The 26503-nt window shown below is 51.2% G+C and overlaps 1 protein-coding gene across 1 annotated transcript in view; it reads right to left on the reverse strand.

Annotated features, from left to right (window-relative positions):
* Positions 1-26503, reverse strand: part of DDR2 (discoidin domain receptor tyrosine kinase 2) — a 160737-nt gene that overhangs the window by 88591 nt on the left and 45643 nt on the right. The window contains exon 2 of the mRNA XM_039486285.1: positions 856-966. Within this exon, the coding sequence (XP_039342219.1) occupies positions 856-934 (79 nt within the window). The 5' untranslated portion in view covers positions 935-966. The remainder of the gene's footprint in view (positions 1-855; positions 967-26503) is intronic.

A 26503-nucleotide genomic window follows, 5' to 3' on the forward strand; every position in this document is an offset into this window, starting at 1 on the left:
CACAGGATTAAAATAGCAGGCTCCTTGCAAGCTACAACCAAGGTACCCTTGCTGAACTGTTTCAGAGGCAGCATTGAAATACCTGTGGGTCACAGCTAAGGTGCATGAGGCAGCATAGTCTAGTGGGTAGAGCGGTGCAGTCCCAGCTCTGCTACTGGCCTGCTGGGTGACTGGGCAAATCACTGCCCTGCTCTATGCCTCCATTTCCCCATCTGCCAAATGGGGTGAATGAACGATACTGACTCACTCAGAGCTAGGTGTAATTGTTATTATCAGAGTGGGTTGCAGGTCAGGACCAAGATACACTGGGTCCTGTCCATGACTGGCCACTGGCATCAGCCCCTCACTTTCAGGAACACTAAACACTCCTCACATTCCAGAGAGAAAACCCTAGAAAGCTACTTGATAAGTCTCCTGGTGGAAGAGGGGCTGAAATCCTGACCCAACTGTAGTCAATGGGGGCTTTGCCATTGCCCTCAGTGGGGCCATGGTTGTAAGACTGGTTGGGAAGAATAATCTTATAATTGCTAGGGCCAGGAACACAGTGCTGTGGGATGATGGGAGGCAGCAATACTGTGAGATTAAAGAGTTATACCAGGTTTTAACAAAGCCACTGTAAACCAGCACAGCCCATCCCCGTCCTGGGCAGGTGTCGATGCAGAGTTTCAGAAAGACACTTTCATCCTCCCTGTATTTGGAAACTCGGAGTTCCTGGAAATGGGGTGACCTGTCTGTTATGGAGGAAGAAGATTAATGAGCCTTGGCCTCTGGTTGGCAGGAGCACAGCCAAAGAAGATAACCTCTGGGGCAGCTGATTCACTGGGGTTGCAACAGCCTGGCCTTCATTTTGCTTACCTGGATTAACCTGAGCTTTGGCAGCACTTGGGATGTGGAGTAGCAGCAGCAGGAGGGGCATCCTGGGAGGGGAGATCATCACGGCAGGTTACTTCAGCCCCAGACCAGCAGCTGAATGGGGAGATAAAAGAAGCAGTAGAAAACATTAGCAGGACAGTGGGAGTATGAAATTGTCACTGCTGTGAAGGGGCAGTACTGTGCAGCTCAATGCACATGGAGCAGAGATGCATGGGAGAGGCCCAGATGCAGTCTGAACATCTCTAAGACTTAGGGGATTCTGATCCAGGGTTCCTGCCCTTGTCCGGTACAGTGGAACACTCATCCTCCATTTCTCCCCCGCTGCCAGCCCTGTCTCCTTGCTCACGTCTCCTGCCAACTCCCAGTTTGCTAGTCCCCTCCCTTGATTTCTGCTTCCAATCAAGGCTGCCTACTCCTGGGTTCCTCCCATAATACAGCAGGAGAAAAATCAACATTTTCCTATCTATACATTGAGTTTCTAGAGCCCGCCCCCAGCTTCATCCCTCGTTTGAGCCAGAGGGCAGCTCTTATGCATGTGATTGGCCCGTCTGTCTCCATCAGTCATAGAGCATGTCCTTTCCCACATTGGTTGTTGCAGCAGCTACAAGTTCTGCCCTAGGATATTCTGCCAGAAAACCTGTGTGATGCTGGCAGACCAGGTGTCAGCTCATGCCAAGGCCACCAGCCTCACTGAACACTGACAAATGCATAACTGGAAACCAGTCTGGCTCACTGTGTGTTAGCATGGTTAAAAAAGATGTTAAGTTGATAAGAATGTGTTTAGACCTTATGAAATGCTTGAAGGATGCTTCATGTATTGATCTCACTTATAATATCTGTAGGTCATGGTATACAGTGCTATTGAGTGTTTGCATGTAAACTGTTGTAATTGTGTAACTCACCAAACAGAAAAGAAGCATTAATTAGTGTGTGCAGGGCCCTCACAAGAAGGCCCACTGAAACCAAATGAGCCATTGAGAAACATCAAAGGACAAAGACACACACCCATGAAGAAGAGACAGGCATGGACACTTGTTCCATCAGTTTGAACTCTGAGGGAAAGGAATAAAATTCCCTGACCAGGAGGCACTGTATCGGTGTGCTGCCTGGAATTTGGAGGGGCAATATTTCTAAGCATAAGCAAGGGATCCCCAAGCTGCTTAGCTTAGGTTAGCCCTAAAGGACATACAGACACTGCACATCACAGCCGTTTCCATTACCTTTTGAAATCTAAATCTGTAACTCATTTCTGTGTGTGTGTTTACCTGCTTGTACCTTGTAAATAACTCTCATTTCTTTTTCCTAGTTAATAAATCTTTAGATAGTTTATTACAGGATTGGCTATAAGTGTGGTCTTTGGTAAGAGATCTAAGGTGCAATCAACGTGGGGTAAATGATGAGTTCTTTGAGACCGGGAGTAATCTAAATATTGCTGTGATTTTTTTGATGTAAGAGACCATCTATCACAAAGGCAAGTTTGCCCGGCAGGCAAGATAGACCAGAGTGCCCAAAGGGGATGCCTGTGACTCCATGTTAAGGCTGTTATAAGACTTTAAGAGTTCACACTTGTTACTTGGTTGGTGAAATCTAATTATAGTACACACAACCAGCTGTTTGTGTCCTGTTCCTTGACAGTCTGCCCTGAGGTTGGCACTCACACTAGTGAGCTACTCTAGACAGCTTGACAACGTGGCTTAACTTTTAAACAACCTTTAACCCCTGGAATCCCCCCACGCAAGGTAAACAAAGAAATGATGGATTAAGAGTGGATCCAAGTAGTGTAACTAAGTTCCAGACCAGCCTCAGAGCCCCAATCTGGAAGAGGTTCAGCCCAGCATGGGGAGACTAATCCACACATACAGCAAGGACAGCATCTATTTCTCATCACTCCCCCACACCAGTCTGAAGCAATGGGCCCCTTTTAGCAATGTCTGTGCCCAACACGAGCGAGAGAAGAGGGGCCTAGTGAGTACAGCACTGAGATCAGAACATTCCTTCTGGGGGTGGCATCCCAGAAGGCAGGGATGCCCCATCTGCACTACTTTGAGAAGGAATTAAAAGATCCTCAATAGTTCTGGTGTCCATGACATGGAGACTGAACTGGGCGGGAACAGGATTTTCGAGCAAATCTGCACACTGGAATTTTTTCCTGTACCAAAACAGAACAAAATTTTAAAAATTCAAAATTTCCCACAAAACATTCTGGAAATATTCTTGTTTTGAGTCGAGTGAAACACTTTGTTCTGATTTTAACTTTTAAATATGTTTATATTATAATCTATAAAACAAAAAATGGAAACAACAAGTTGTTTAGAAATGGAAAATCAGAACAGTCCATTCCGAAAAAGACTTTTTCCTCATAATTCTGTTGCAATCAACACATTTCCACTAAACATTCTGCTTTCAATGAATCTGCATTTTCTGGTGGAAAAACATTTCATCAGAACATTTCTGACCAACTCTGATGGAGATGGTCCTACTGAAACATTCCCTGAGGGATGAAGAACAGAACCATAGAAATGCAAGGCTGGAAGGGACCTCAAGAGGTCACCTAATCCACCCTCCCCATTCTGAGGAAATTTAGACCAGCCCTAACAGATATTTGTCTGACCTGTTCTTAAAAACATACAAGGATGGGGATTCGAGAACCTCCTTTGGCAACTTGTTCCAGTGCTCAATTACTTGTTCCCTGTATGTTTAGAATACTGGTCTCCTGTATTTTTTTTAATATATGATCACATCCAACTAGGAATGGATGACCAAGCAGGAAATCAGTGATCAGCACAAGAAGGAGAATACAAAGGAACCGCACGTGATTCCTGGTTGCTCTCTGCCCAGGGTAGGCAAGTCTATCTAAATTAAACTGCACAAATTCTTTCTCAAATGCCTTTGGAAGTAAGATGTGGCACAACAAAGCAAGTGCCAAGGTAGAAACACATTGCAAAATGCATTTTGCCCACCCTGGGACTCCAAAAGAGACAACAACAGATCATGACCCCCAGTTCATTCAGCAATTCTCTATAGCACGTCAGTTCAGTCACACCTTGGCAAGCCCTTTCTGTGCACAGTCTATTGGTTTAGCAGAAAGGAAGTACTAATAGCAGAGAACTGCATAAAGACAGCTCTGGGAGACTGAGGGATGCATATCCAGCTTTGTTAGGATATCCCCCCGCACACTGCATAGTGCTCTACTAGGGTTGTCAAAGCTAATTCCCCACTCTGGCACTTCGAGTGCAGAAAGTGGGGGCCCGCAAAGATTCTAAAAATTAACACTGGCCATTCCAGGCTTGTATTAAACTCCCAGCTTCTCTCTGACCTTGGATTGGTAGATGTTGCCACCACCCAAGTGCAGAACCCCTTTGAGAGCCCAGGAAGGGTAAGCTGGATATTAGGAAAAACTTTTTCACTAGGAGGGTGGTGAAGCACTGGAATGGGTTACCTAGGGTGGTGGAATCTCCTTCCTTGGAAGTTTTTAAGGCCTGGCTTGACAAAGCCCTGACTGGGATGATTTAGTTGGGGATTGGTCCTGCTTTGAGCAGGGGGTTGGACTAAATGACCTCCTGAGGTCCCTTCCAACCCTGATATTCTATGATTCTATGAAGGCGCACTTGGGAATTCCTTCCTGTGGAGTACCCTCAAGCCTTTTCATCCCCCAATACCACCCCCCCCACACACACACACACACACTCCGGGGAAGAGCTGAGAAAGAAAAAATAAGGAAATCTGCTATTGCCACCAGCTAACTAAACAATATGTGCACAAACCTAAGACACAAAAATCCAATTCTGTTCTTAAAAAAGGTAAATTTTATTAATTAAAAAAAAAGAAAATACATGTGGGAGCTCAGTCTATTGCTAGGTTTTAAAAGAGCAACTAAGCAAAACAAAAGCACCTGGGGTTAGCACAGAGGAATCCACAAGCCATAATGAAATAAAAGAGATAACCCTGACTGCGTCTTCCTAGACATTTCCTGATCTACTTAATATCTGGGGTTTTAAATTAGTAGTTTCTAGGTATGATACTAATGATTTTTCAATGCCTGGCCCAAGCTTCTTACTGCATAGCTGCAGCCCTGTCCACCTCTCCCCAGGAGACCAACAGCAGCCAGACAAAACGGGAGTCTTTTTTTCAATTTTAAAAAGTTCTAGCCTTCCCATTGGCTCTTTTGACCAGGTGCCCACTCACTTCCTTTTACCTATGCATAGCAGTGAGACTTTTTAAACCCTTTACAGGTAGAGCAATTAGAGAACAGCTACTAAGTGGGATTTTATAGCTACTGGCTGGCTGGGTGTCCATAAAAGGGAGCTCCCCCCTTCCCCCCCCCCCGCCACATTCATTTATCACAAGGGTCACTGTGTCAAGACATATGGTGAGAAGGACAAAAATCTTGGTGTTAGTGTGATGATAGAATAAAGGGGCTCCAGGGCTAGCAGCAGGAGTCTCCACACTGCTGGGGCTGGGGCCTGTGACAAACCTGCCTCCTCTGCACATTAGACAGTGGGGAATACGCAGGGGCGGCTCTATGTATTTTGCCACCCCAAGCACGGCAGTCAGGTGGCTTTCGGCGGCATGCCTGCGGGAGGTCCGCTGGTAACGCTGATTCGGCAGTATGCCTGCGGGAGGTCCCACGATCTTTGGCATACCCGCCGCTGAATTGCCGCCGAAACCGCAGGACCAGCAGACCTCCTGCAGGCATGCTGCCAAAGGCAGCCTGACTGTCACCCTCACGGCGACCGGCAGGCCGCCCCCCGCGGCTTGCCACCCCAGGAATGCGCTTTGTGCGCTGGTGCCTGGAACTGCCCCCGGGAATGTGAAACACATGCTGTTCAGTTGGTTACATTAGGTTCTAACAAGCTTCTGGAACCAGTGATAACTAACGACAGAATAGACGGAAAATGGAAGCGTGTCAGGAGAACAGAACAAGGGAAACATTAGCCTAAGGATGACAGATTCCCCAGCTGCAAGAGGAAGAGATTATCAGATTCCAAAAAGAAGTGACTAGCACCCTGCCAGTGAGTCTCCCAATTAAACAGCTCCACCATCTGCAGCCAGGAAAAATGCCAAAATACCCATTGAACATCTTGTTATAAACGTCCCAGAATTTCAATTCAACAACCGATAGGATACACCAAACAATCTGTAACAAGACAAAGGTTATGGTACAATTTTAGTTCTTCTAAAACTTACTCACACATGAAGTTTTTACAATTCTATCTCATCAAAATGAATGTTCTGGATGTCACCTTAACTATGGTAACAACTAATACAGCATCAGAATATCATCCGCCCCAAAGTATAACACCTGCACCAGCCACACCAAAGTTCAACAATTATACCACATGATACAGATGGCAACAGCTACACTATCCACACCAAGGTGAAACAACTATACAATCTGCAGAAAGGTGTTAGAGATACACCTTGTGCACTGAGGTGTAACAGCTACACCAGCTGCATGAAGGTGTAACAGGTACACTGTGCACACAATGCATAGCAGCTAAACCCTCTACACTCAGCCGTAAAAGTTGTAACCTCCATATTGTAACAGCCACTCCATCCACACCAAAGACTAACGGCTACACCATCAGTATTAGTGTGTAACAGCTACCTCATCTGAAAAAAGGTTTAAAACATTAACCACGCTACTGTACCTGCAAACAGGTTTGACACTTACCCAATCCATACCTGGGTGCAGAAGGCACCCCATCCACATCTCTACCAAGCTATCAGCTGTATGGCCTGCAACATAGTGTAATACTTATAAACAGCAACACCAGGGTGAACAGCTACAGCATCCACACCAAGGTGTGACAACCATAACATCTCTACCAAGGTGAAACAGCTATACCATCCATAGGAAAGAGCCACACCTCTACCCTCCTGTCCTTATCCCTGCGTAAATCTATACGTATACAGTGAGTTGTAATGGCTATATGAGTAGCACACAGACGTGTTAGATATGTGAGCCACACCCAGGTAAACCATTCACACTCTCCACACCAAGCAGTAACAGACATACCACATGTACCCTGGTGTAACAGCTACACCATCCACACGCAGGAGTAATGATACCATCCACACATGGGTGTTAAAACTACCCCATGCACACTACAGTGTTACAGCCACTCCAACAGCACCCAGGTGTAACAGCTACACAATCCATATCCACCTATAACAGCAAGACCACCCACCCCAAGCTGCTACACCAACTATTGCAAGATACATCATCTATACCATCCATACCAAATGTGTAACCTTCCACCACCTGCAACCAGGTCCTGTGCCACAAGCACTGTTAAGGTCAGCCACACAGCAGGAAGTGACATCTAAACAGAGGCTAGAAGGACACAGGAGAGAAGTAACATGCCCACTCCAGTCACTGACAGCAGCAGCAGCAGGAAAACACTCATTATGAAGGGAGAGTCAGTTGACGTTGACCTCTGTCATGTGGAGGGGTGTTTGCCTTCAGAGCCCTGACTCAGGGCTTAAGCTATGCTCCTGTGTGTTAGACACCTCTGGGTTCTCTGCACTCCCCAGGCAGCCAGAGCTCCTCTCCCTGCACTGACAGGGCAGCTTGCTATGAAGGAACCAAGGCTGAAAGTTTCACATGCCCCAGGCTGGCACGTCTTCTCCCAGAAGGGTGGGGCCTGGGGGGGCCTGGGTCTCTCTCTCTCTCAGTAGTTATCTGTCCCTCCTCACCAGTCTACCTGAGCCAAGCCCTGCACAGCTGTTAGTAAGTTGGAGCCGCACATTAGAAGGGAGGCGTTTTGGAGATGATGCCCAAGGCAGATTAAAGACTCCCCCAGGCTCACTCACGCCAGAAAGTGGGAATGTCCTCTCCGGTCTCCGCAGTCACAGTCCAGTGCCCCATGCTACAGCACTAGCTTTACCGAGCCCACCCAAACCCCCTGGGGGCAGCGTCTGGGTTGGAGCAGTTGGACACAAAGCTCACAGGAGCCAGCTTCTACCATGGAATCACTGTGCACAGCCCTGTGCTCATGAGAAGCCCTGTATGCAGCTCAGCCCTAAGGTTGTGCTTCTCTAGCACCTCCTGCCTGCGGGTTGAAACGCCCTTTGTGACCATTAAGGCATGGAGCTTCACAGCACCCTGCAGGGGCAGAGCAGCAGAGTCCTTCTCTGACAGAGGGGAAGATGAGGCACACAGAGGTAACTGACTGACATTCCGAGGTATCTGGGGCAGCATGAGGTCTCCCAGCTCCCAGATCCACGTCAACCGCAAAAACATGCTTCCTCCCTGCACTCACGCTATTTTGGACCAATGACCAGGGAAAATGCAGTCCAGCCCTCCCAGACAGACCAGTGGGACCCCTCCGCCACCCCAGAACCACCTACTCTAACAAACCACTGGGGCCTGTCCTCCTGGTGTGCATGCACCGCATGCAGCAGTGCTGTGGTGGGAACGGTTCTGCAGTAGCGCACCAGGGTATGAAAGGCGACCTCAGAAGAATCTGTTTCACACTGGCCAGTGTGTGCACAATGCCCCAGCCACAAGCCCTGGGGCCAGATGAACACCAGCCACTGTGACATGTGGGAAGAAAGGGTTTGGGGCAGAAGCTGCCCCCAGCTCCAGGCGAGCAGTGTCATTGTGGAGAGCAGCCACGGGAGGGCTGAGCCCTTGACTGGAATCTACCTGGCAGGCAGTCCCAGGCTGGCTAGCAGGGAGAAGCTGCTGGGCACACCCTGGGACCATGGCATGATTATTGGCTGGCCCCAGCCATGCTCTGACCAGAAGGCCCTGTCAGGGCAGCTGGCACAGCGGCTCAGGCAGCCAATGCCTGGAAAGAAACGTTTCTACCAGGGAACAAGCGGAGGATGCTGGTACAGGCTGTTTGTCTCTGAGAGAAGAATGTGAGTGGCCAGGGCTCCCCAGGCATCTTCCCACCACCAGCCTGCTGGACTGTGCTCCCTGCAGGGCTAATCAGCCCCACTGCCAGACCCATCATCCCGCCCACACCAAGCTCTGCAGTACCTGCCCCCCTGCCCCCTGGCAGCCCTACTCTGCTCAAAACAGCAGGAACATCCCCCTGGAGGGTCACCGATGGTCTGTGCCTCCCCAAGGAAGCTCCATAAAAGAGAGCAGAGCCTCAGACAACCCCATGGAGAAGCCCGGTAAAAGCCCACTCCTGCCACAGGAGCAGGGGCGCTGAGGGCAATGGGGGGTGCTGGCAGGGCAGACAGCGATGAGGGAAATGGGGGTCGCTGGTGGGGCAGACAGCAATGAGGGAATTGGGGGTCGCTGGTGGGGCAGAGGACACAGAGGGCAATGGGGGGCGCTGAGGCAATGGGGGGGCAGAAGGCACTGAGGGCAATGGGGGGTTCTGGCGGGGCAAGGGAGCAGGGGCACTGAGGGCAATGGGGGGCGCTGAGGGCAATGGGGGGGCAGAAGGCACTGAGGGCTATGGGGGTGCTGGCGGGGCAAGGGGCGCAGAGGACAATGGAGGAGGCTGGTGGGGCAGAGGAGCAGGGGCACTAAGGGCAATGGGGGGCACTGGTGGGGCAGAGGAGCAGGGGTGCTGAGGGCAATTGGAGGCACTGGCAGAGCAGAGGGCGCTGAGGGCAATGGGGGTGCTGGTGGGGCAGAGGAGCAGGGGCGCTGAGGGCAATTGGGGGCACTGGCAGGCAGGGCCGGCTCCAGGCACCAACTTAGCAAGCAGGTGCTTGGGGCAGCCACTCTGGAGCGGGGCAGCAGGTCCAGCTATTCGGCGGCAATTCAGTGGAGGGTCCCTCACTCCCGGTCGGAGCGAAGGACCTCCCTCTGAAATGCCGCAGATCGCAATTGCGGCTTTTTGGGGGGAACGGGGGGCTGCTTGGGGTGGCAAAATCCCTGGAGCTGGCCCTGCTGGCAGGGCAGAGGGTGCTGAGGGCAATGGGGATTCTGGCAGGGCAGATCAGCAGGGGGCACAGAGGACAATGGGGGGGTGCTGTTGGAGTATGGGAGTAGGAGACACTTCAGGAACACCCTGGGGCTCCTCCCCCACAGCCAAACCCAGGAGAGCTCTGTCCCAGCATCCCATCCTGGGGTGGTGTGGGGACAGGGCAGGGTTGGCCAGGGAGGAACAGCATTGGGAGAGAGGATCAGCAACTCTGCCAATCCCCCAGCCATTCTTCCCCCATTCTCGGGGTGGGGGGCTCATGGGAGCACAAGCAGCACAGCCCTAAGGCAGCAGTGGTGGCTATGGAGTTGTCCTGCATGCCCTAGCGGGGAAGGAAACTCCCTTTTCCCTGGGCACCTGCATCACATGCTGGCTTCTGGCACAGCATTGGCCCCTTAGACATGATGATATTGCCCAGCTCTCACATCAGTCACATGATCCCCAGCCAGAAACTGAAGCCATCCTGTCCCAAAACAGAGCAACTGCGGGGTAGCAATAGCTGATAGAGGGGACACAAGTCCTAGGGAAGTATCTGAGGCAAGAAGAATTTGGAGCACCATCTAGAGCCATGGCACAAGATGTACGCTGGGATCAGAAGGGCTCTTTCTCCAAGGGGGTCAGCAGTCCATGGAATAGCCCCCATTGTGTGACATGCAGCAGGAACTGAGAGCACCTGCTTACAGAGTGACTTGCTAGCTCAGGAGATATGTCCCCACGGGATTTATCTGCTGAGGTCTCAATAGAGAGGGGCAAACTGCTTTGGACAAAAAAACCCCACAATTAATATAGATTAGGTATACATTTTTTTGTTTCCTAATTGACTAGTTGCCATCGCTTCTATTAAAGTTTTTTCTGTAAAGTTGAGAAACATAATGCCTAACTCGCAAATACTGTTACCATGGGAAAGTGGGTCAGTTAAAGTTAGGTTAGATCTCAAAATAAAATAGTAAAGTTTCTGTACTCAATAGCTGGCTAACCGTGTGTATTCTATGGCTCTTCCCATCTTTAAAGCATTCTGGCTCATAATGTGGGTTAAGATCTGGAGTATTTGCAATAGGTGTCATTGGGGAGGGAAAAGATTTGATCTCATCCCAATTCTATCCCAAGCCCATAGAGTAGCCTTTGCTAAAGGTGGTGTGTACATTTCTGGTGGGCATGATTTCGTATTAATCCAGGTAGCCTAGCAATGTTTAGATTGCCACAATTCTCTTGTTCAATAAATACCTAGCATTTGGCTGGGTTAGTGCACCCCTAATCCACTACTGCTGTGAGTAGGCTGGCTTGATAGTACACCCTGTTTACTGGGACTGTACAAAGCATCTGCACTCACTCTTGGTCTTTTCTTATTGGATATAAAGTCTAACCACCACTTCTGTATTCCTGCTTGGGTTTTACCTTGGATGATCACAGAATGATTTTTTTTTTAAATCACATTTTCAAACAGCTGTGCCTACTTTGGGGGGAGGGATAGCTTAGTGGTTTGAGCATTGGCCTGTTAAACCCAGGGTTGTGAGTTCAATCCTTGAGGGGGGCCACTTAGGGATCTAGGGCAAAAATCTGTCTGGGGATTGGTCCTGCTTTAAGCAGGGGGTTAGACTAGATGACCTCCTGAGGTCCCTTCCAATCCTGATATTCTATGATTGGAAGCAAAAAACCATGCCCTAACAACCAGTCCCACCTAACTGATTCCCTGCCATTGCAAGGCCCTTGGGGTACCTTGGTCTCCCATTCTCTCCCTGTGGCACACAACAGTTTAGTCTCTTGAGGACTGAAATGCTTTAGTCTAACCCATGTTATTGACTCAACAGAGGGGCAGGCAGGTGAAAGTGCAGGAGCTCAGACTAGATGATCTAACACAAGGGTTCTCAAACTTTTTCTTTCTGAGGTCCCCCCCCCCCAACATGCTATAAAAAAAAACGGTTACTCACCATAGTAACTGGTGTTCTTCGAGATGTGTTTTCTCCTATCCATTCCATGTAGGTGTGCGCGCCGCGCGTGCACGGCATCTCGGAACTTTTTTACCCCAGCAACTCCGGCGGGCCGGCTGGGCGCCCCCTGGAGTGGCGCCGATATAGCGCAGGATATATACCCCAGCCGGCACGTCCGCTCCTCAGTTCCTTCTTGCCGGCTACTCCGACAGTGGGGAAGGAGGGCGGGTCTGGAATGGATAGGAGCAACACATCTCGAAGAACACCAGTTACTACGGTGAGTAACCATCTTTTCTTCTTCGAGTGATTGCTCCTATGCATTCCATGTAGGTGATTACCAAGCCTTACCTAGGCGGTGGGGTCGGAGTGAGACGTGGCAGAGTGTAAGACTGCTGAGCCGAAGGCTGCATCGTCTCTTGATTGCTGCACCAACGCATAGTGGGAAGCGAAGGTGTGGACGGAGGACCAGGTGGCCGCTCTACAGATGTCCTGGATTGGAACATGGGCCAGGAAGGCAGCAGATGAGGCTTGTGCTCTTGTAGAGTGGGCCGTCAGGTGACTAGGTGGTACCCGAGCAAGCTCATAGCATGTTCGAATACAAGCCGTCACCCAAGAGGAAATCCTTTGTGAGGAGACCGGCTCGCCCCTCATACGCTCCGCAATCGCGACGAAGAGCTGGGTCGAACGCCGGAAGGGCTTCGTGCGCTCTATATAAAAGGCGAGGGCCCTGCGGACGTCCAGGGTGTGAAGCTGCTGCTCCCGAGGCGAGGCGTGCGGCCTTGGGTAGAAGACCGGGAGGAAGATGTCCTGGTTAATATGGAAGGCCGATACGACCTTAGGGAGGAAGGCCGGGTGCGGTCGAAGCTGAACCTTGTCTGCGTGGAAGACAGTATACGGGGGGCCAACAGTTAAGGCACTGAGTTCGGATACTCGTCTCGCAGATGTTATAGCGACGAGGAAGGCCGTCTTCCACGATAGGTGAAGCAGGGAGCAAGTCGCCAGAGGCTCAAACGGCGATCCCATAAGCCTGGCCAGAACCAGGTTCAAATCCCAGACCGGTGTAGGGCGCCGTAAGGGCGGGTACAAATGGTCCAGGCCCTTGAGGAAGCGAGAGACCATGTGAGTGGAGAAGATGGAGCGTCCTTCAACTGGTGGACGAAACGCAGATACGGCTGCCAGGTGCACCCTCAAGGAGGAGACCGCGAGGCCTTGCTCCTTAAGGGACCAGAGGTAGTCCAGGATAATAGGAATAGGGACGAGAAAGGGGTTCAGGCCTTTCTGGTCGCACCAGATAGCGAAACGCTTCCATTTCACGAGGTAGGTGGAGCACGTTGAAGGCTTCCTGCTTTCAGTTAGGACTCGCTGCACCGCCTGCAAACAGTCACGCTCCGCGTGAGTCAACCAATCAGGTACCAGGCTGTAAGATGCAGGGAGCGGAGGTCCGGGTGGCGAAGCCGGCCGAAGTCCTGCGTGATAAGGTCCGGCCACAATGGAAGAGGAATGGGTTCTCGGACGGAGAGCTCGAGCAGCAGGGTGTATCAATGCTGTCTCGGCCAGGCCGGAGCGATCAGTATGAGGCGAGCCTTGTCCCTCCGAAGCTTGAGGAGCACCCGATGAACGAGCGGGAACGGAGGGAAGGCGTAAAGGAGGTGATCCTTCCAGGAGCAGAGGAACGCGTCCGACAGGGAGCCGCAGGAGCGTCCCTGATAGGAGCAGAACCGGTTTCACTTCCTGTTGCCCTCGGAGGCAAATAGGTCTAGTTGGGGAAATCCCCACCTCCGGAAGATCGTATGCACCACGTCTGGGAGAAGGGACCACTCGTGGGTAAGGAAGGACCTGCTGAGGCGGTCGGCTAGCGTGTTCTGTATGCCCGGAAGAAACGACGCTGTCAGGTGAATTGAGCGGGCTACGCAAAAGTCCCACAGGCGTAGCGCTTCCGTGCAAAGCAGGGAGGAGAGGGCTCCGCCCTGCTTGTTGACGTAGAACATCGCCGTCGTGTTGTCCGTCAGCACTGTGACACAGCGCCCGCAGAGATGGGCCTGAAAAGCTTGGCACGCTAACTGTATCGCCCGGAGCTCCCGGACGTTGATGTGCAAGGAGAGCTCCAGAGGAGACCAGAGGCCTTGGGTGTGGAGGTCGCCCAGGTGTGCCCCCAATCCCATGTCCGAGGCATCCGTGGTCAAGGTGACAGAGGGACACGGCGGGCGGAATGGTACCCCTGCACAGACGACCTGAGGGGCTAGCCACCAACTGAGAGTATCGAGGGTAGGCCTCGGGACTGTGACGATCAAGTCCATGGGGTCGCGATGTGGGCGGTACACGGAGGCCAGCCAAGTTTGGAACGGACGAAGGTGTAACCTGGCGTAAGCGGTCACGAAAGTGCACGACGCCATGTGGCCCAGGAGGCGAAGGCAGGACCGCGCCGTCGTCGTGGGAAAGGATTGGAGATCCCTGATGCAAGCTACCAGTGTCTGGTGCTGAGTGAGCGGAAGGCAGGCCCTGGCCAACTGAGAATCCAGGACTGCTCCGATGAACTCCACCCTCTGAGCTGGAGTTAAAATGGACTTCTCGAAGTTTACGAGAAGGCCCAGTTCTCGAAAAAGGGTCAGGATATCGGTCACTTGGTCTGCTACCAGCTGACATGATGGGCCGCGAATCAACCAGTCGTCGAGGTACGGATATACGTGCACCCGACGACGACGGAGGGCCGCGGCAACAACCGCCATACATTTGGTGAAGACCCTCGGGGCGGTGGAGAGGCCGAAGGGAAGCACTGCAAACTGGTAGTGTCTGTCGTTTACCATGAAGCGGAGGTATCGACGATGGGGGGGGATAGATCGCGACATGGAAATATGCGTCTCTCATGTCGAGGGCGGCAAACCAGTCTCCTGGATCCAAGGAGGGAATAATAGTCCCCAGGGTTACCATGCGGAACTTGAGTTTTAGCAGGTACCGGTTGAGCTTCCGGAGGTCTAGGATTGGACGGAGGCCTCCTTTTGCTTTGGGGATGAGGAAATAACGGGAATAAAAACCTCTGCCCCGCCGGTCGGGCGGTACCTGCTCTATGGCACCCAAACTCAGCAGAGTGTCGACCTCTTGTAAGAGGACTTGGAAAACAACGGGGAAGGATCCATTGGAGAGACTGATGGGCCGTCCTCGGGCGTCCCATCAAAACGCCTGCTTAGGCCCTTGAGGGGCCTTAGAGGGCGTCTGGGACTGGTTGCGCCTGCTGCCTGATGGTCGGCGGCGAGTCAGGTTGTTCCGGCGGCTCTTATAGGGCCGGGATCTGGCCTGAGTAAACGGCCGGGACGGCTGTCTGCGGAACGACTGCCTCTGGGTCGCCGGCGTGTGCATTCCCAGGGTTCGGATAGCCACGCGACCGTCCTTAAGGGTCTGTATCCGGGAGTCCGTCTTTTCGGAAAACAGCCCGTGTGTTTCAAACGGCAGATCCTGGAGGGAGTACTGCACTTCCGGGGCCAAGGTGGAGGACTGCAGCCAGGAAATACGCCGCATAGTCACCCCGGAGGCGAGCGTGCGGGTTCCAGAGTCCACCGAGTCCAGCGCGGCCTGGATGGAGGAGCGCGCGGACTTCTTACCGTCCTCGAGGAGGGCACTGAACTCTTGGCGGGAGGCCGCTGGGACGAGTTCAGTGAATTTAGAGAGCGAGAGCAGCATCTCGTAGGTGTACCTGGCAAGCAATGCCGACTGATTGGCAATGCGGAGCTGCAGGCCCCCCGCCGAATAGACCTTACGGCCCAAGAGGTCCATGCGCTTTGCATCTTTGGACTTGGGAGCTGCTGCCGGTTGACCGTGGCGCTCTCGGTCGTTCACTGACTGGACGACTAGGGAGTCCGGAGCCGGATGAGTATACAAGTACTCGTACCCCGTGGGGGGAACCGAGTACTTGCGCTCTATGCCTCGGGCAGTGGGCGGGATGGACGCTGGCGTTTGCCAGATGGTGGTGGCGTTACGCTGGATCGTGCGAATGAAAGGGAGGGCCACGCGCACGGGGACCTCAGACCCGATGACATTGGTGACCGGGTCATCATTTTCCACGACCTCTGCCACCGGGAGGTCTATGGACTGCGCGACCCGACGGAGCAGGTCCTGATGCGCTCTTAAGTCTATCGGCGGGGGGTCTACCGTCAACGACCCTGTGACCGCCTCGTCAGGCGACGAGGATGAAGAAAGACCCGGGTCCGTCGGTGGTGTGGTGGCTAGGTGGGTGTGGAGCAGGCGCGTCCGCCGGCCGCAGCCGCGCGGTAGAAGAAGAAGGCGGCGGCGGCGGGGGCGGCGGGGCCCACTCGTCGCGTCGCGCGGCGCGGCGCTCAGAACCCGGTGGCCGTGAGGGGCGGGCGGGCCTGTGTCGTGTTGTGCCCACGGAACCCAGAATCCCCACTGTTGTGGACCATAGGTTTGACCTGGGGTGTCTGTCCTGAGACCCGCTCCGCTGCCGACCTGGGATGCGACGGAGGGCTGGCGTGACCACTGGGGGGCAGAAGCGCTTAAAGAGTGCCCCGTCGACGGCCGGCGCATGTCTGCTGGCGGCGCCGTGGGTCGATGCCTGTCTTCGTGGTACCGGGAGCACGACCAGGACCATCGGTCGCATCGGTGCCGGGGCGGCGACCGGCTGTGGCTTCGGTGCCGGGAAGCGCTGCGGTCATGGCGTCTGGAGTGGCTGCGGTCACGGCGCCTGGAGCAGCTGCGGTCACGGTGCCGAGAGCAGCTACGGTCACGGTGCCGGGAAAGACTGCGGTCACGGTGCCGGGAAAGACTGCGGTCGCATCCCAGGTCGGCAGCGGAGCGGGTCTCAGGACGGACACCCCAGGTCAAACCTATGGTCCACAACAGTGGGGATTCTGGGTTCCGTGGGCGCAACACAAGACACAGGGCCCGCCCTTGCCCTCACGGCCACCGGGTTCTGAGCGTCGCATGCCAGAAGCGACTGTCAGTAGGCCCCCGCCATCGCCAACCCCTGGGACTTCTCTACCGCTCGCTGCGGTACAGCCGGACTCTAACGCGCCTGCTCCACCGCTAGACGAGCCACCACCGGAACCGACGGACCCGGTGCCGTGAGTGGTCTCGAGAGGCAGACCTCCACCGGTACCGGCGACTGGGGCTTCGAGATCGGTACCTCGACGCCGAGCGGTACCGTGAGTGAGACCGGCGCCGAGACAATGAACGGTCCCGAGGCGTTGATCGGCGTCGGGATCTAGGTCGGCGGGACGGTGACTGGCTGCGAGAGCGGGACCGACTGAAGTCTCTTGCTCGATGATCCTCGGCGCCTGGGCGTCTCATCATGGCCGGCTTCCCCGCAGAAGGTACAGCCCGCACTGGCGGTGCCGGAGGCCGGAGGCTCGGCGCCTCTGTCAAAGAGATAAGCTCCCTCGCCTGCGAGTATGTCTCGGGCGTATTTGGGAGTCCAAGCTCGACCTCGGGTGGTGCCGGGGAGCAGGGGGGGGCCGGGCTCAACGGCTCTTCCGGTGCCGGAGCTGCCAGACCTGTGCACAGCGAGTGCACTACCACAGCCGGTGCCGCAGGTGTTGGCAGTGGCTGGGTGATCGGTCCCGAAGCTGAGATCTTAGCCGTCGCTGGCGCTTTCTTCTTGCGCACCGGAGACGGGGAGCGGTGCCGGGACGCTGGTGCCGGTTTCGGCGGACGGGACGCTTCCGAGCTGTGTCGGCTCAGTGCCGCTGGTGCGCTGCGGACCGAAGACGATTTCGGCACCGCTGGGATCGGTGCCGGTGGGCGCAGCGCCGACTCCATCAGGAGCTGTTTAAGCCTGGAGTCCCGCTCTTTCCTAGTCCGCGGCTTAAAGGCTGCACAAATGGGGCACTTATCCGTGCGATGAGATTCCCCCAGACAGCGAAGGCAGGAATCGTGAGCGTCCCCAACGGGCATCAGCCGCTGACAAGCCGAGCACGGCTTGAATCCCGGTGTCTGGGGCATGAGCCCACACCGGGTGGGGAAAAAGGAGGGCAAAACCCCCCCTAATTCCTTAACTACTTTTAACTAACTAAACTATGATCTAAACTGACTAACTATTTACAAAAAACGGAGAAAACTGCTAGGGGTGTGGAGGACTAAAGGAGCACTCCACAGTTCCAACTGGCCGTCACGGGCGGGAAGAAGGAACTGAGGAGCGGACGGGCCGGCTGGGGTATATATCCTGCGCTATATCAGCGCCACTCCAGGGGGCGCCCAGCCGGCCCGCCGGAGTTGCTGGGGTAAAAAAGTTCCGAGATGCCGTGCACGCACGGCGCGCACACCTACATGGAATGCATAGGAGCAATCACTCGAAGAAGAACTCCCCGGTCCAGACTGTGCTCCAAGATTGGACAGAAAAGCCAACAGACCATCATTTAAGCCTTGTAGCAGTAGCAGCACAGCAGTTGTTCAATGCATTACATGCCTACAGCTGTGCCAGACTGTTTTTCTGCATATAAAAGGCAGGGCTGGCATTAGGGTGTAGCAAGCAGGGCAATTACCTGGGCCCCCACAAAGCTATGTTGCTCAGATTTCAGCTTCAGCCCCGGATGATGGGGCTCAGAGCCCCAGGCTTTAGCTCTGTGCAGCAGGGCTTTGGCTTTCTGCCCTGGGCCCCAGAGAGTCTAACACTGGCCTTGCTTGGCGGACCCCCTGAAATCTGCTCGCAGCCCCCAAGGGCCCCAGACCCCTGTTTGAGAACCACTGAAATGGTCCCTTTGGGAATGGAGGTTGTTTGGAACTCGGAAATGTTTGGAACTCTGAACAAACCATTATGGGATGCTGCTCAGAGCAGGGCTCACAGCTCTGCAGTGGCTGCCTGGCAAGTGGGGGTGGGGACAGGCAGTGCAGTGGCCCTTTAAAACTGAGCTGCTCTGGCTCCAGCAGCTTACACTCCAGGCCAGGCTTCAATAGCAGCTTGGGAAGTTTTTTTCCTGGGCTCTGAGCTTACAAGCTTGTCCCCCTCCCAGCCAGGGGGGATGGAGAGGGGAAAACAGCATTCACCACCTCCTACCTGTAGGGGATGGGGGGGGACAGGAAGCCCAGATGTGCCTAACTTTAAGATGCAATACAGGCACAGTCCAGTCCAGTATATGCTGGTTTATGTATTTGTTTTTTTGTCTCTGCTGCTGCCTGATTGGTTATTTCCAGTCCGTAACTCTGGTGTTCGTATCTTTGAGGTTCTACTACAATGAATTGTTCATGTAACCAGAGACTTGCCCACACAAACTTCACTTTTGCATGTGCAGGAGCTATTTTTACAGCCACAAATTAGATGCAGATGTTTGAAAGCTTTGCTCCAACTTCCCTGTAGCTGTTTCACCATTTGTAAAATGGGGCCAATAACAACCAAAATACCTCAAGGAGGTAAAGCAGGGATCACTGATATTTGTAAAGGGCACTGAGACCTTCTCATAACTAAGACTACAATTTAGTCAGGGGTATTTTTAGTAAAAGTCATGGACAGGTCATGGGCAATGAACAAAAATTCACAGCCAATGACCTCTCCATGACATAGTATAAATACCTCTGACAATCTTGGGAGGCTGGTGTTGGTGAGAGGCAGCTGCTGCTGGGGGGCGGGGGGAGGCAGGGCCAGGGGGAGCAGCTGCCAGGGGCTGCTGCCAGTGACTGCACCGGCTGCCCCAGGGGGCACTGCTCAGGTGGTCCATGGGGCCAGCCATATCGGCCGGGGCTTGAGCAGTTCTGGGGGCGGGGACCGCCTGAACAGTGGCCAGTGCAGGTGACCCCAGGGACCGTCTGAGCAGCGGCCAATGCGGGTGGTCCTGGGGACCGCCTGAGCAGCAGCCAGTGCGGGTGGTCCTGGGGACCGCCTGAGCAGCAGCCAGTGCGGGTGGCCCAAGGGCCACCTCAGCAGCTGGCTGCCAAGTCACTCCAGCAGCGGCCAGTGTGACTGTCCCATGGCCATCTGATCAGTGGGCCACAGATGGCAGCCCCGGGGCCAGCCACACTGGCTGCTGCAGAAGTCACAGAAGTTGTGGAAAGTCACAGAATGCATGACTTCCATGACCTCCATGACCAAGACAGAGCCCTACTCATGACAGATGCTCTAGATGTGCAAAATATCACTGTGATTGTTAGAACCATTTCTGGAGGTACAAAAATGTGCAGTTTGGGCTTTGAAAAAAGGGGAGGAAACCTCTTATTAATGGCCTCATCTGCTAACAGAGGAGGGAATGCCCCTTGTGCAGAACAGCTTGTTCCCTCTCCCATCACACACTGCAGTCATCACTAGTCAGAGTCCCAGTGGACCTTAGATTTCACTAACAGTATTTTCCCATCATTTCCTACAAGCACTCTTGTTTGCTTTTTGTCTCTAGCAGGGATTTCTTCCCTCAGACACTTCTCTGCTAAGCAGTGTTGGGTCATTAGATACGCTGGAGGGTAAGGATAGGTCCAGAGTGACCTAGACAAATTGGAGGATTGGGCCAAAAGAAACCTGATGAGGTTCAACAAGGACAAGTGCAGAGTCTTGCACTTAGGACGGAAGAATCCCATGCACCGCTACAGGCTGGGGACCGACTGGCTAAGCGGCAGTTCTGCAGAAAAGGACCTAGGGATTACAGTGGACGAGAAGCTGGATGAGAGTCAGCAGTGTGCCCTTGTTGCCAAGAAGACTAATGACATATTGGGTTACATTAGTAAAAGCATTGCCAGCAGCTCAAAGGAAGTGATTATTCCCCTCTATTCGGCAATGGTGAGGCCACATCTGGCATATTGCATCCAGTTTTGGGCCCCCCACAACAGGAGGGATGTGGACAAATTGGAGAGAGTCCAGCGCAGGGCAATGAAAATGATTAGGGGGCTGGGACACATGAGAGGAGAGGCTGAGGGAACTGGACTTATTTAGTCTGCAGAAAAGAAGGGGGGGGAAGAGATTTGAAGGGGGGTTCCAAAGAGGATGGAGCTTGGCTGTTCTCAGTGGTGGGCTACCTGCAATAGCAGAGGCTGGACTCAGTGACCCAGGAGGCCCTTCCCCTCCATGTTCCTATGAGAGCACACTGCTCCAGCAGCCACACACTCTGTACTGAGGGGCCAGGAGGTATCACCTGTGCAGGAGGGTGTGTGAACCAGGCATCTCCCCAGTGGCAAATGAGGTGAGAAAACCTAAGGATTTCACAGAGGCTACTACAGCTGTCACAATGGTGCAGTGTCCCTGCCATTGCTCAGGTGCAGCAAACACACAGGACACACTTTTAGTCAGCCCCAAGGCAACACTGTCACACTCTGACTCACAGACAAGAACACAGCTCACCCAGCAAACAGCTACCATCCAAGGGCTGTGTGAGGCCTGACCCAACTTGTCAGTCATGGACTGGATTGCCAGCTATTTGACAGATTGAAAACATGGCCAGATGCTCCTGATCTGGGCTGAGCTAGAAGCAGCAAAAGCCTCTGCCATCCTGTCCATGACAGATTCAGCTCTGCTCCAGCAGGAAGCAGGCGAGCACAAGGACTGGTGGCTCTTTTTCCCAAGAGTTTCCATGAACATCTGTCATGATCCGAGGCCCTTCAGAAATCTAGGGTGATGGGATTTCAGCAGGTTCCCAACAAACTCCCCTATGGGCAGCAGCTAAATGCAGCACAGCAGGAAATAGGCGTGTATTTCAGCTTACAAAACGCAGGGACCTCACTGGCAGTGAGCATTTCCTGAGTCACAATGAGCTAGCCTTGTTCTTCATTCATCAAAACTCCTCCTCCTCCCTCCTGACAGTCTCTAGTCTCCTCTCTTCAATAGTTCATCTCCCACTGAGATAGGTAAAACTAGAGCCATGCCACCTGCCCTGCCATCAGCTTGCTCCACCTCTTCTTGTTCATGCAGCTGGACAATACTTCCTCTAAACAGAACTGTGTTACAGGAACGCACACTCATCACTCCTAAGGCCGGAAGGGATCACTGTGTTCATCTGGTCTGACCTCCTGCAGAGCGCAGGCCAGATAATTCTGGACAGCGATCCCTGCAGCCAGCCATGCATTTTGGGTGAGCTAGGGCAGATAATTTAGAAGGAGTTGTCCAATTCTGATATGAAGACTCCAAGTAGAAAATTGTTTCAGTGGCTAATTACCCTCCCCATTAAAATGTGCCCCTTATTTCTATTCTGAATTGGTCTAGCTTCAGCTTCCAGGTACTGGATCCTGTTTCGCCTTTCTCTGCCAGATTAAGGAGCCCTCTGCTCTCGGAGTTCTCCTCCCCAGGTGCGTAATTCTAGGTGGCAATGAAGCCATCCCTTCACTTTCACCCTGATAAACCAAAGGGACTGAGTTTCTTTGGTCTCTCACCATCAGGCAGGTTTTCCAAACCTTGACTCATTCTCATCGCTCTTTATTGACGAGCACTTTATAATTTTTTAACATTGTTTTGAAATGTGGTCACAAAGGCAAAACAGGATCCAGTACCTGGATGTGATGATTCCCCATTTGATTTCAAACTGGAATAGTTATCAGTGAACCAGTTTTTAAGCGATTTAACACAGGCTATATTAATTTTGTATAATGATTTTTTAGTCAGAATTTCATGCCGTACGCAAACACTTTACAACTATTCACAGTTATTTTGATCAGTCAAACTAGTGATCTCATAAAAAAATTAGCAAGTGTATTTGACAAGATATATTTTCCATAACATTCTATTGACTGGCATAATTCCACTCTGACTCTTTATTGATGGAGTCCTGAATCAGCTGTTCCATGATTTTGCCCAGGATCAGTGGCAGGCTGCAGGACTATAGGTGTCTGGATGATTCTGTTGCCCTTTTCAAATACTGGCACAACATTAATTTTTCTCCAGTCCTCTACAGGGGTTCTCACAACAAATTTTTTGGTGGTCTGAGAGTGCAGCTACCAACTCTTGCTGGGGGCCGTGCTGACAATTTTTCCTAAAATACTTAATTAACTTTAGGAAAAACAAAATAAATATGCACACACACGATCAAATCATTGTAATTTATTTATGTAGAGGTTTTTCAGACTCAGTAATAAAAATAATTTACATTTGTCGCTATTCTTTACTGGACCTAAACAGAATAGAAACACAAATAAGGCTTTGCATGTTCTTGTCTTTTTTTTGTTGTTTCTTTTGCTTTTTTGGTTGCGTTTTTTTTTTTCTCCCTAAGACTTGCTAGCTGGTAAGTCTTCTGCGGTGAGAAGTGATATTTGTATATTTGTTAATATCACTTTTCACACAGCACATACTCAGCCCCGGCAAACCCTGGGACAAATTAAGCCCTGGATGGGGAGGTGAGCAGGGAGGCAGCGGGGCCCAGGGACGATGTCAGGGGTGGTGAACCTGGGGCCGGAGTGTGGAACCAGAGCCTGCCACCACATGGATGGAGCCCGAAGCCCCATGGTCGAAACCTGTCTCCACTGCCCCCAGAAAAGTGTGGAATTTACCAGCTGCCTGCACCTCCAGCATTTGTGTCTCTGGAGGGAGGTAGGGCTGCTGGCAGCCCTGAGAGAGGGGCCACTGCTTTGTGCCCCACCCCCAATCACAGCACAGGAAGCTGTGGCTGCAAGAAAAGGCCCTGGTGGCTGCATGGGGTCACCGCGGCCGTATTTGTGAGAAACTGCTCTAGAAGCACCTCGGCATTCTAAGATTTCTTTAGAAAGCTCCTTAGCCAATCTTTTAAAACACCTGGGTACAACTTATCCAGACTGTGATTTAATTTTTTTTTCACTTTTAGTAATTGTGGTTTAACATCCTCCCTAGTTACTTTGGAATGGAAAATATTTCCTCGTCATTATACCATATAGATGCCTCATGATGCTTCTTTCCAAATACACATCAGAAATATTTATTGAACACTTCAGCTTTTTTTTGCCTTGTTATTAACAGTTTTACCATCTCTGTCTAGTAACAGACTTATACCAGTCCTAGGATTTTTTTTATTCCTGATATATTTTTAAATTTAATTATCCTTAACCCTGCTGATCATAGATTTTGTCATTAACACCTTTAGCGTCCCTTATCAGTTGTCTGCATTTCATAATTCCTAATTTAAAAATAATTGCTGTCAACTTTTTAAAAATTTATTATATAGTCTTTTCATTTGTTACTGCTGTTTTCATAGAATATTAGGGTTGGAAGGAACCTTAGGAGGTCATCTAGTCCAACCCCCTGCTCAAAGCAGGACCAATCCCCAGATTTTTACCCCAGTTCCTCAAATGGCCCCCTCAAGGATTGAAGTCACAATGTTGGGTTTAGCAGGCCAATGCTCGAACCACTGAGCTATCCCTCCCCCATCTAAAGCAGATTTTTTTAGCCCATTTAGCCTTACATGATTGTAGCTCTGTAGCCATCCAATAAAATGTTCTTAAATAACCCTACATTATTCTTCACATTTTTCTGTTTAAATTTTTTTTCCCCAGTCAATTTTGTTCATAATTATTTCCAGTTTGGGGGAAAATGGACCTTCTAAAACTCTTCAGTGGGAGAAGAGTGTTGTGGTCAAGCCTAGGATTCAAGAAATCTGGGTTCAATTACTTAAGCACATCACTAAATCTGAATCTCAGTTCCCCATCTATAAAATAGGGTCTGGTAGGACCTCCAGTAGGGGGCCAAGAAGGCCAAGTGCACTGCATCACAGGGTTATACCAGTATAACTATATTGGGAAAACATTCCCATGTAGAACAGACCTTAGTCATGTGCAGAGAAATCCCAGAGAACGCTGCATTTGAAAACTAAACTGTCCAGTCCCTTCCTTTGTATCTTCTCGCTCCCTTAGATTTCATTTCTTCTTTTTATCCCTCTCACACACTAGTAGCATGGAGAGCAGTGTGGCCTAGTGGATAGCACCCTGCATCTTAATCTAGCAGAGGAAAGCACAATGAGAACCAATGACTGGAAGTTGAAGCCAGACCAAAACCAATAAGGAATAAGGCCCAAATTTCTAATAGGGAGGGTGATTAACCACTGGAACAAATTCCCAAGGGAAGTGGGGGATTCTCCACATCTTCACATCAAGACTGCGTGTCTTTCTGGAAGACATAGTTCTGTAGTAATCAAACAGAACTTCTTGTGCTTAAAATGTAATGGCTTGTGCTAGACAGGAGATCAGACTACACAACCTAATGATCCTGTCTGACCTTAATCTCTCTTACCCTATTTTATGCCATTCCTCAACTCCCCATAGCTGTGCCAATACTCCGGAGTCAGTTTGTGTGTATGATGAGAAGGACATAAAATCAGTACAATCATTGCAAATGAACTAGGCTACATGTTGAAAATTTGGCACACACATGTGAACTAAACACTCAGAGATCACCTTTCACCGTCTTTGATTTCCAGACCCCTCATCTCCAGCCAAGACTGCTCCATAAGTTTATGTTCTCTGTCGGGGGTCCATACAATCAGTATTATTAATAAATTAATTCATGCATAATACTACTACTTAGCTCTTTATCAGTAGAGCGGTAGGGCTGTCAAGTGATTTAAAAAATTAATCCCAATTAATCACACTGTTAAACAATGATAGAATACCACTTTATATTTATTTTTAAATTACAAATATTTGCACTGTAAAAAACAAAAGAAATAGTATTTTTTCAGTTCACCTAATACAAGTACTATAGTGCAATTTCTTTATTATGAAAGTTGAACTTACAAATGTAGGATTATGTACCAAAAAAAACAACTGCATTCAAAAATAAAATTGTAAAACTTTAGAGCCTACAAGTCCACTCAGTCCTACTTGTTGTTCAGCCAACTGCTCAAACAAGTTTGTTTACATGTGCAGGAGATAATGCTGTCCACTTCTTGTTTTACAATGTCACCTGAAAGTGAGAACAGGAGTTTGCTTGGCACTGTTGTAACAGGCATCAAAAGATATTTACATGCCAGATGCGCTCAAGATTCATATGTCCCTTCGACTCCTTTTGACTCCATCAGGGAACTGATGGGCAGGATCCCCTGGGAGAATAACATGAGGGGGAAAGGAGTCCAGGAGAGCTGGCTGTATTTTAAAGGAGCCTTATTGAGGTTGCAGGAACAAACCATCCTGATGTGTAGAAAGAATAGTAAATATGGCAGATGACTAGCTTGACTTAACAGTGAAATCCTTGCTGATCTTAAAACACAGAAAAGAAGTTTAAAAGAAGTGGAAGATTGGACAAATGACCAGGGAGGAGTATAAAAATATTGCTCAGGCATGCAGGAGTGAAATCAGGAAGGCCACATCACACTTGCAGTTGCAGCTAGCAAGAGATGTTAAGAGTAACAAGAAGGGTTTCTTCAGGTATGTTAGCAACAAGAAGGTGGTCAAGGAAAGTGTGGGCCCCTCACTGAATGAGGGAGGCAACCTAGTGACAGAGGATGTGGAAAAACCTAAAGTACTCAATGCTTTTTTGCCTCTGTCTTCACGAACAAGGTCAGCTCCCAGACTACTGCACTAGGCAGCACAGCATGGGGAGGAGGTGACCAGCCCTCTGTGGAGAAAGAAGTGGTTCGGGACTATTTAGAAAAGCTGGATGAGCACAAGTCTATGGGGCTGGATGCACTGCATCCGAGGGTGCTAAAAGAGTTGGCAGATGTGATTGCAGAGCCATTGGCCATTATCTTTGAAAACTCATGGCGATCGGGGGACGTTACGGATGACTGGAAAAAGGCTAATGTAGTGCCCATCTATTAAAAAGGGAAAGAGGATCCAGGGAACTACAGGCCAGTCAGCCTCAGCTCAGTCCCTGGAAAAATTATGGAGCAGGTCCTCAAGGAATCAATTCTGAATCACTTAGAGGAGAGGAAAGTGATAAGGAACAGTCAGCATGGATTCACCAAGGGCAAGTCATGCCTGACTAATCTAAGTGCC

This window comes from Mauremys reevesii, linkage group 8, assembly GCF_016161935.1.
Source record: "Mauremys reevesii isolate NIE-2019 linkage group 8, ASM1616193v1, whole genome shotgun sequence".
In the NCBI taxonomy this organism is placed as follows: Eukaryota; Metazoa; Chordata; order Testudines; family Geoemydidae; genus Mauremys; species Mauremys reevesii.